The sequence below is a fragment of the Podarcis bocagei genome (assembly GCF_964188305.1).
Source record: "Podarcis bocagei genome assembly, chromosome: 4".
NCBI lineage: Eukaryota > Metazoa > Chordata > Lepidosauria > Squamata > Lacertidae > Podarcis > Podarcis bocagei.
In genome coordinates this window covers 6,562,484-6,573,676 of record NC_138128.1, presented here as the reverse complement: position 1 = coordinate 6,573,676, position 11,193 = coordinate 6,562,484, and the positions used below count along the sequence as shown (strand labels likewise).

The following is an 11,193-nucleotide window of genomic DNA, read 5'->3' as shown; positions in this document are numbered from 1 at the left end:
TCAGTTTAGTAATACGTTGTAATTTCTCTTTCAAGTCTATTTCTGAAATTCTTTTGTAATAAGACAGCCGCTTTGAGATCTGTACTGAATGTCCTGGGAGACTGAAGTGTTCTTCTACTGGCTTCTCTGTCTTGTGATTCCTGATGTCAGATTTATGACCGTTTATCCTTGGGTGTAGGGTTTGGCCTGTTTGTCCAATATAGAGAGCTAGCGGGCACTGCTGGCATTTAATGGCATACACAATGTTAGAAGATGAGCAATTAAGTAAGCCTGAGATGGTATGTTTGATGTTGTTGGGTCCAGTGATGGTGTTGTCTGGGTATATGTGGCAGCAAAGTTGGCATCTGGGTTTATTGCAGGCTCTGGTACCAGTGTCCATGTTAAGTCTGGTTGCTGTATTATTGTGGGTGAGGAGATGTTTAAGATTGGGTGGCTGTCTGTAAGCAATGGAAGGTCTTCCTCCCAGAGCTTGAGAAAGAGAACTGTTGTTGTCTAGGAGAGGTTGTAAATCTCTGATGATGCATTGAACTGTTTTAACTTGGGAACTGTATGTGATTACTAGTGGTGTTCTGTTATTTTCTCTTTTGGGTCTGTCTTGCAGCATGTTCTCTCTGGGTATCAGTCTGTTTGTTGATCTGTTGTTTAACTTCATCAGGTGGGTATTTTAGCTCCAAAAAGTTTTGCTGTAGATCTCTTAGGTGAGAAACCCTGTCTGTAGAGTTGGAACTGACGCCGCTGTAACATAGAGGCTGGCTAAGTAGAATTGATTGTTTGGTATGGTAGCTGAAAGCATGTAGATATGTTTGTCGGTCAGTTGGTTTTCGGTATAAGGTGGTGTCTATGCATCCATCCTGTATTTTTATAGTAGTGTCCAGAAAATGTATTTCTTGCATAGATTAGTTCATTGTTAGGTTGATGGTGGGGTGAAAGTTATTGAATGACTGGTGGAAGGTGTCCAGGGTCTGCTGAGCATGTGTCCAGATAATAAAAATATTGTCAATGTATTGCAGGTGCAAGAGAGGTAGAATAGTTTATTAACTATTGTTTTTGTTAATTTATTCATCTACTTTAAATATATACTCTTATGAAACTGCAGGTTATTACAATGTTCCGATCTGTTTACAATTTGTTTGTGTAGGAGAGAGTTGAGGAAAGTGATGAGGAGGGTGGAGGAAAAAAGGGAGTAAGAGTAAAAATGGGGATGCAAAGTAAGTTGCAAAAAGGAGGGAGTAGGCGGCTTGGGGATAGGGTTGAAGATGAAAGCAGGGGCATGAAAGGGCCTGAAAAACAGGAGATGGGATGAAGGTGATAATGGGTGCAAAGCAGAGCTGCAAAAAGAAGAGACCTCAGCAGTTGCATGAGATGGGAAGGGGAAGCTCTAGGGGGTTAATGTGTCAGGAATGGCAAAGAGTTTGGCAAGTGGAGGAAGCATGAGTGCAGCCTCCTATAACTTTCCTATTGTATTACGCCTTGCAGCGGGGAACAGCACAGAGTTTATAAGGATGGGGATGTGTTGTACCCCCTGGTATAGACTCCATATTGACTTCTTTAACTCCTTCTGGCAGCTGGAAGCGGAACATTCTCAGCAGGCTGGTCAGTAGGATGAAAATTTCGGTCTTTGCCAGCTGCATTCCCAAACACATGCGAGACCCTGCGGAGGAGACAAGGGGAAAGCAGCAAGTGAGCAATAATTTACTTTCCAGTGTCCATTTCTTTGTACTCTACACAATACTATGGTGAACTAGACATAGTTAGGACAGGGAAACAATCAAGGCTGTTGTCAATTCCCTAGCCTGCTGAGTGCCAACATTTCATAGTTGATTATGAGATGCAAACTTTGGTCAACTGCCCTGAGCAATAGCAGGATAAGTCACAAACCCAGATTGAAAGAAACTGAAAGAGATAGGAGGAGAGGGAGGAGAGGTTGTAGAAGCTGATTTCCTTGTGCTTGCACCCCTGGTTTCGGTGTCAAGGTTTCTGGGTTTCTTTGTTTATTTGGTGCTGACACAAAGAGAGCTGCAAGGCTCTAAAAAAAAATACTCAACTGCCTCTGCACAATCCCCAAGGGTGATGTTCTATGAGCTTAAAAATCTTCTTCTTAATAATCTTCTTCTTAACCTTGCATTGTGCAAGAAGGTCCAGCACAGGGCTAATCATTTATTTTTATTTAAAAAAAGAAATCATAGTACTCTGAATTCGCTCTTCCCTCCCTCCCACCCAACAACATAAAATGTTTGGAAGGATATATTGCTGGGGGGCAGGGACAATAAGGAAAGTGCCATATAATATCTGCAAGTTTAATATTCCAAAGGCAGCTCATAGAATGTCTAGTTGTAGGGTCACAGCAAACCGGGCTGAGACAAAGTCTCTGCCTGAGAGCTGCTGTCAGCCAGAGGTGACACTCTAAGACTCAGTAAAAGAACTCTTTGATGTCTTATGGAAAAAGTAGAAAACTCATTATCTCTAAGATGAATTAGGCACTTTAATTTGCCTTTCAACTGTTTCATCATCATAGTCTTAGAATACGATGGGATTCTAAGTGTAATATGAGAATTATGGCTCAACAAATCCCAGCATTAACAATGCAGTTGAGTGTACATTATGCATCGACCCAGGTAATCAGGCCTATTGTTCTCCGCCAGCCCACCTGAGAAGTTCATTGCAAAAGAGATCTGAGCTGGTGCTCCAAGCTCAAACTGCATGGCTCTTACAAGCCATTTTTAAGTCTTTACACCCAGTGCTATTTTTCTAGAAAAAGAGGTGCTAAAACTGACCACAAACACCTTTTATAATGGCAATGATGCCCACCTGACAGGTGCTGGAACTGAGTTCCTGTGAGTTCCAGCTGGGAAAAAGCCCTGCTCATACCAATAATTTAGGAACTTTCAGCACTGTAACTAAGTCAAGTTTTACTGCCTGTGCAATGTTTTCTGAATGCTGTGTGGAAAAGCAAAGCAATCTGACCTTTGGAGAGTTTGTATGTGAACCATTATAAACTTACCAAATGTGTGGTCTTTTCCCTCTTCTTTGGAAGAGGGAACTTTTGAAAAGAACTCACAAGGGCATATATTAAAGGTCTAGCAGCCTATATTTCCACACTTTACTTTGCTGCATATTTTTGATTTAAAATCTTTGCTGGGGTGTTCTCACCAAATGAGTACTTGCCCCAAACCTGGATCTTGGAATTCTCCTTTCTATATACTTATTTTTTCCCCTGACAACCAACCAGAAGAACCTGTAAAACCATGCTGTATTATCATACAAAAATGGCTGGCTCATCTTTACTTTGAAACATCATCTACAACAATTGAATAGGCATACAGTAGTACCTCGGGTTAAGTACTTAATTCGTTCTGGAGGTCAGTTCTTAACCTGAAACTGTTCTTAACCTGAAGCACCACTTTAGCTAATGGGGCCTCCTGCTGCCGCCGCACCGCCGGAGCCCGATTTCTGTTCTTATCCTGAAGCAAAGTTCTTAACCTGAAGCACTATTTCTGGGTTAGCGGAGTGTGTAACCTGAAGCGTATAAAACCCAAGGTACCACTGTAATTATTTGTATAAAAAGGTTAAGAGATATTTGGAAGTTAGCAATGAGGATGTCTGCTGAATTTCTGCAGGAACAATACTTTACAGCACGTGGCAGATGACATTAAACACCCAGCTCCTGACAGATACGGGACAAAAATACTCCTTTGTTCTTTGAAAATGGAAAACTGGCACATACCCCAATCTCCTATAGAGGTCAGGATGAAAGAAGTAGAAAGCAGGGTAATTTCATTGCAGACTCAGTTCTGAGTGTGGTTTCAGACCAGGCTAAATTACATCCCAGGAAAAGATGTAGGGTAGCTTTAGCCTAATCATGCCCAGCAGTGCTACTCCTCCCAGAAGGATGTTATTTCTGCTCTGCCTCCCTTGCTGCTGCTGTTGTCATTTCCTGGAATCTCCCCAATAAGCATGCCTACAAATCACTGGAGGGGCACAGAGTGTTTTTAAAATGTTTTTTAAAAATTTCTTTTGGATTTTTTGTATGTGGGGGGTGGGGGTGTGATGGATGTTTGGTTGGGCTTGGGGAATTTTTTTGATTTTGATGTTTTTGTAATTTTTACAGTTTTTTGCTTGTATTGTTTTATTGGTTTTGTTTGTTTGTTTGTTTGTTTAAGGTGTTATTTTGTTCTTAAGGGGAGGGGTCAGGGCTGCCGGGGAGTGGGCCCCAGCCCACAAAATGGCTGGGGCATGTTCCACAGGGGGGGATGCACTGGGACAACCGATCTCAGTGATCACGGGTAGGAGGAGGAGTTACGCTAAGACTAGACCATGTCATTACAGAGGGGGCAGGTTTAGTCATTGTCTGAGGACTATTCCTGCCTCCGGGTCTGGTCCTGACCGGATGGATACTAGAATCAGCAAGGGATACCCACATGACCTGAAGGTGCTGCTGTGCAATGCCAGGTCAATGATTCATAAGACCACTGCCATCCATGACTTGATCATGGATGGAGGACTTGACCTAGCATGTGTAACAGAGACTTGGTTGGATGAAGCAGATGGGCCTGTGCTTGCCGCTGCTTGTCCACCAGGTTTCTCTTACGCACAGCAACCCAGGTCATGTGGGCGGGGAGGGGGGGTTGCAGTGATTTTTAGGAAGTCATTAGTTTGCACCAGGCGTCCTATTGGGAAGACCCAGTTTTCTGAGTGCATGTTCTGGAAGCTGGGCAATAGGGGTAGTACAGGATTCCTTTTGGTGTACCGACCTCCCCGCTGCACCAAGGATTCCCTGCCCGAGCTGCTTCAGGTCGTGGCGGATGTTCTCCTCGAGACACCTAGTTTGGTCGTCCTAGGGGATTTTAACATCCATGCCGACACGACCTTACAAGGGGCCGCTCTGGACTTCGTGGAAAGCATGGCCTCCATGGGGCTGTCCCTGAATAAGTCTGGCCCAACCCATAGCCACGGACATGCCTTGGACCTGGTGTTTACCTCTATGGATGTTGGTGATCTGACACTAAGTAAAAGCAAAACAAAAGAAGTGCCATGGTCAGACCACTTCCTGGTGCAACTGGACTTCTCTGCGACCCATCCCCTCTGCAGGGAGGTGGGACCAATTCAGATGGTCCGCCCCTGCCACTTAATGGATCCAAATGGTTTCCAAGGAGTGGTAGGGGATGCTTTATCCCATGTTGATGGCCTTTCAGCCGATTCCCTGGTGGCCCGCTGGAATGTGGAGTTAACCAGGGCTATTAACTGTTTGGCTCCGAAGCGCCCTCTCCGATTGCATGGAGCCCGGACAGCCCCGTGGTTTTCCACGGATCTGAGGGCAATGAAACAATCATTGAGACGGCTAGAGCGCCGGTGGCGGATAACTCATTCCGAATCTGACCGGACACAGGTTAGAGCTCAACGTCGAACCTACCAAGTGGTGATAGCGACGGCGAAGAAGAATTTCTTCACCGCCTCTATTGCATCTGCAGAAAACAGCAGCAGGAGACTTTTTCAGGTGGTTCACAATTTAGTGGAACCACCTGCAACATTGGGGCCCAGTACGGGCCACACGTTCTCCTGCAATGATTTTGCAAAGTTTTTTGCAGATAAAATCGCTCAGATTCGGGAAGAAGTAGACTCCACCGTGGGAGCAGGGCCAGGGCGGGAGAGTGCTAGAGTTTTGTCTAGTCAAGTTGAGTGGGATCAATTCCAATCTGTTACCTCCAAGGATGTGGACAGGCTGCTTGGACGAGTGAAACCAACCACCTGTCTCCTGGATCCTTGCCCATCCTGGCTTATAAAAGCTAGCCGGGAAGGACTGGGGTGGTGAATGCTTCCCTCTGTGAGGGAGCCTTCCCAGACCCACTGAAAGAGGCGGTTATTAAACCGCTTCTTAAAAAAACCATCTTTAGATGCGGCCACGATGGCCAACTATCGCCCAGTCTCAAATCTTCCATTCTTGGGCAAGGTGATTGAGCGAGCGGTTGCTGAACAACTCCAGGCACGCCTGGAAGAAGCGGACCATTTGGATCCCTTCCAGTCGGGATTCAAGCCTCATCATGGGACTGAAACTGCCTTGGTCACACTGGTTGATGATCTCCGGCGGGCTAGGGACAAAGGTGAGAGCTGTTTCCTAGTTCTGCTGGATCTCTCAGCGGCGTTTGATACCATCAACCATAACATCCTTCTGGACCGTCTTGAGGGGCTGGGAGCGGGGGGCACTGTGGTTCCGCTCCTTCCTCCTGGGCCGTGTTCAGAAAGTGGTGGTGGAGGATGAGTGTTCAGACCCCTGGGCTCTCACTTGTGGGGTTCCTCAGGGTTCTGTCCTCTCCCCCATGCTTTTCAACTTTTACATGCAGCTGCTGGGAGAGATCATCAGGAGGTTTCGGCTGGGTGTTCATCAGTATGCGGATGATACCCAGCTCTACCTCTCTTTTAAATCAGAACCAGTGAAGGCGGTGAAGGTCCTGTGTGAGTGTCTGGAGGTGGTTGGAGGATGGATGGCGGCTAACAAATTGAGGTTGAATCCTGACAAGACAGAAGTACTGTTTTGGGGAGAAAGGAGGCGGGCAGGTGTGGAGGATTCCCTGGTCCTGAATGGGGTAACTGTGCCCCTGAAGGACCAGGTGCGCAGCCTGGGAGTCATTTTGGACTCACAGCTGTCCATGGAGGCACAGGTCAAATCTGTGTCCAGGGCAGCTGTTTACCAGCTCCATCTGGTACATAGGCTGAGACCCTATCTGCTTGTGGACTGTCTCGCCAGAGTGGTGCATGCTCTGGTTATCTCCCGCTTGGACTACTGCAATGCACTCTACGTGGGGCTACCTTTGAAGGTGACTCGGAAACTACAACTAATCCAGAATGCGGCAGCTAGGCTGGTGACTGGGCCGCCGACACCATATAACACCAGTCTTGAAAGACTCCCAGTACGTTTCCGTGTTGGTGCTGACCTTTAAAGCCCTAAATGGCCTCGGTCCAGTATACCTGAAGGAGCGTCTCCACCCCCATCGTTCTGCCCGGACGCTGAGGTCCAGCGCCGAGGGCCTTCTGGCGGTTCCCTCATTGCGAGAAGCAAAGCTACAGGGAACCAGGCAGAGGGCCTTCTCAGTAGTGGCGCCCACCCTGTGGAACACCCTTGCAGCAGATGTCAAAGCGATAAACAACTACCCGACATTCAGAAGACATCTTAAGGCAGCCCTGTTCAGTGAAGTTTTTAATATGTAACGCTGTACTGTTTTTAACACTGATTGGGAGCCGCCCAGAGTGGCTTGGGAGGCTCAGCCAGATGGGCGGGGTATAAATAATAAATAATAAATAAATTTATTATTATTATTATTATTATTATTATTATTATTATTATTATTAATTGGCATTTACCTGCACCAAATGGCAGGTATTCTTCTCTAGCCACATATTGTCCGTTCTTGTCCAAAAAATGATTTGGGTTGAACTCTGTTGGCTTCTCCCATCGTGTTGGATCAAGAAGAACAGAACGCAGATCGGGAATAATAGTAGTCCCCTGCAAAGAAGAAACAATTGTAAGGGAATGCACTCAGAACACTGGATTGTCCTTCACTACCCTAGGGCTAATATTTGTGAAATTCAAACTGAATTTAAACTGGGTGGGGTTTTTGTGGGGAGAGTGGCATTTACCAGTGGCCAGATTCATCTCCAACTTTTTTCCATTTAAAAGCTGCCTGTATGGGCAGGGGAAAGGACGGTCTCGTTCTCTCCATCCGTCTTTTAAAAGGGAAGACCCAAAACCAGAGGAAGACTGCTGGTCACCATATTTTCTCCTCCTTGATACATGAATAATAGAATTCTAGAGCTGGAAGGACTCCAAAGGGCATCAAGTCCAATCACCTGAGATACAGGAATCTCAACTAGGGCTTAAATTACAGAAGACCACCCAACCTCTGCTTTGAAATCTCCAATGAAGGAAAGTCCACAAGAGCTCTGTCAGAACTTGAAGCCATTGGTTTAGGTCCTGCCCTCTAGAGCAGGAGAAAACATGCTTTTTCTATTTTCTATGTGATAGTCCTTCAGATAGTTGAAGATGACTATCATATCTCCTCTCAGTCTCCCTTTCCCCCAGGCTTTAGCATAACTAGCTTCCTCAATCATTCATCATAAAGCTTAATTTCCATACCCTTTATACTCTTGCTCACCCTCCTCTGTACTTGTTCCAGCTTGTCAATATCCTTCTTAAACTGTGGTACCCAGAACTGGACACAGGACTCCACGTGTGGTCTGACCAAACTAGAATAGAGCAGTACTATTATTTCTGGACACTATACTTCTGTTGATGCAGCCTTGTATAGCATTAGCTTTTTTTTTATGCTGCATCACACTGTTGACACTATACTCCTGACAAAAAAAATAGCACTAGCCAATGGTGAAACAAGTCTGCAGATGGAACTCCTGCTCTTGTGTGGTTTTCTTGATCTTCGGGTTTTAGACAACACAAGCTCCTGAATGGCTGCCTGCAACACTCAGTACACTGCAGCCCAGTGATTCTGTTTGTTCTTGGCATACAGGAGTGCAGTTGTATCATGCTTCTATACCTTGGGAATGAGGAAACCGCAAATCTTCACATCCTCTGTACATAGCCTGGCAACCCCAAAAAGTAAGGTATATTTAAAGCGCTGTGTTTCATGAATCACAGCATTGATGTAGGGCAATTTCTTCTTATCTTGATAGCTGATTGAGTGAGCAGAACCTATGACATCTTCTATCTCCTTGTAGGCTTTATCTGAAGATAATGATAGAAACATATGGTTTATTTTGAATATTGCATTCCCCCCCCCCCCCGATGGACATTTATTTCCCATGAACTTATTCCATACGATTCTGTGAATGAGTCCCTGTTTCTTACATTTATAGCCCACCTATTCCTCCAAGGAGCTCATGTCAATGTACATGATTCTTCTCTACTATAGATCCCAGGGGTGAAAAAGGGGAAAGTGAACCTCCGCTCAGCTGTTTCCGGTTACTAGAGCTGGCTGTAGGGCTATGATCCAAGGCTGTCTGTTTTACACTTAAAAACAAACATATCCTCCACCCCACAATATTTCCTACTTTCTTTCATTAATCCTCTTTTCCTTACTTGATCTTGGCAAACATCAATCAGGCTCAGGCACTTATTTCACAGCAGAGGCAATGATGGCATCTGCTGGGGACCTCTTGGCCAGTCCTCTGCATGGGATCCAACTGTTAGAGGTTGAGGTCCCTTTGCTCCCCCCCTAAAATATTTGAGGGGCCCGGACCAACCCAAAGTTGATGGATGTTACCATCCAAATGTGGACTGGGGCTTACCTGCCCCCCCAATAATTTATTTGATTTGGCACCCCTGCCTCTTTATATCAAATAAATGAGCTTCTCTCAAAGAGAAAATCACCCGCTAAGCTGTGCAGAGGAAAAGGTGGCTTCATTGGCTATGTTTTAAACTGCCATTTATATTTCAAAAGATTCCAAAGTCCTTTTATCATGGCCAAAGAAAATGCAAAGAGGGAGTGAGTGAGCCCAGCAGAACAATGACCTCTTTATGCATCTTTCTCTCCCTTCCTTTGGCCATGCCGTTTCCCAATCTTCAAATTGACAGTAAGAGCTGTTCGACAGTGGAATTTGCTGCCAAGGAGTGTGGTGGAGTCTCCTTCTATGGAGGTCTTTAAGCAGATGCTTGACAACCATATGTCAGGAGTGCTCTGATGGTGGTTCCTGCTTGGCAGGGGGTTGGACTTGATGGCCCTTGTGGTCTATTCCAACTCTATGATTCTATGATTCTATGAAATGTCTTCCCTCTATTTGCACAGCCATTCCTCTCCTTCAGAAAAACTTTTATTGACTCACTTAGCTTCATCCACTACGCACAACTGCCTCCTGTTCCAACTTTCTTACACATTCAGACCCTCCATCTCTTCCTGTCCCAGTAATAATAGATTGGAAGCTTCCTATGGGGACAGGGCATTCAGGGCATTTTACATTTCTACTTCTGTTGACCTTGATTTTAGGTTCCAGAAACTATGTAGAAAAATGTTGGTGGGGAAAAGGGTTCTTTCTAGATGAGTAAGTCAAAAGCATTTAACTTATTTTGATAACCCTTTGTCTTCCAAAACTTATATCATAAACTCACTTACTTTTAACTATTTCCGTTCCTTTAAGTTCCTTATTTTAGCACCTCATTAGATATGAATGAAACCTTTGAAGAATTACAGCCCACTGTCAAGAGGTCAAGAGAAGCCCAGGCTCCCATAGCTCCCTCTCTCACCTTGGATATCTGGATGACTTGCCAGGAGGAGAAGCGCCCATTTCAGAGAAACGGTGGTTGTGTCTGACCCTGCTACAAAGAGGTCAAAGATACACTGAGCCATGTTTTCTTCATTATAGTTAGACTCTGGGTCATTCCTGTTCTGATGTTGAAAATAGGGAAGGTGAAATGTCATTTACATGCATTACAACCTGTCCTTCAGCACTTACTTTATCTACTTTCACCCACTTATTACCATACCACATTGTTGTTGTTTAGTCGTTTAGTCGTGTTCGACTCTTTGTGACCCCATGGACCAGAGCACGCCAGGCACTCCTGTCTTCCACTGCCTCCCGCAGTTTGGTCAGACTCATGTTTGTAGCTTCGAGAACACTGTCCAACCATCTCGTCCTCTGTCGTCCCCTTCTTAGTGTGCCCTCCATCTTTCCCAACATCAGGGTCTTTTCCAGGGAGTCTTCTCTTCTCATGAGGTGGCCAAAGTATTGGAGCCTGAGCTTCAGCTTCACGATCTGTCCTTCCAGTGAGCACCATACCACCAGGAAATGCTTAATAAGGGGTCAAGGGTCCCATCACACCACCTGAAGTGACATGGGAAGGTGCCACCACCACTGCCCTGATGATGCTGCTTCCTCCCTTACCTGCATTGCACAGCAGTGCCTGCAAAGTGACAGCAGCAACAGTGGAATCCAGTAAGATCCTGTGAGTTTTTGATGAAACCTCACCGAAGCTGCCACCACTGCCAGCACTGCAACTTCACCAGTGGTGGACTCCAGCAATTTGGCTCCAGGGACCACACATTTGCTCCATAAGACACACTTTTTTCCTCTTAAAAAGTAAGGGGAAATGTCTGTGCGTCTTATGGAGCGAATGTGTGGTCCCTGGAGCCAAGTTGCCAGAGTGTGTCACGCTCCTGGCTGCTCTTTGGGGGTGGGTGGGGAGCCGCGCTG

The 11,193-nt window shown here is 45.6% G+C and overlaps 1 protein-coding gene across 2 annotated transcripts in view; it reads right to left on the bottom strand.

The window, feature by feature from the left end:
• Positions 1-1,447: 1,447 nt before the first annotated feature.
• The window catches only part of LOC308584995 (cytochrome P450 2J2-like), a 61,387-nt gene continuing 51,641 nt past the window's right edge, over positions 1,448-11,193 (bottom strand). For both annotated transcript variants that reach the window (XM_081190418.1, XM_081190417.1), the window contains exons 6-9: positions 10,247-10,388; positions 8,544-8,731; positions 7,357-7,498; positions 1,448-1,651 (exon numbers count right to left, since the gene is read on the bottom strand). In XM_081190418.1, coding sequence (XP_081046544.1) covers positions 1,464-1,651; positions 7,357-7,498; positions 8,544-8,731; positions 10,247-10,388 — 660 coding nt within the window. In that variant the 3' untranslated portion in view covers positions 1,448-1,463. The remainder of the gene's footprint in view (positions 1,652-7,356; positions 7,499-8,543; positions 8,732-10,246; positions 10,389-11,193) is intronic.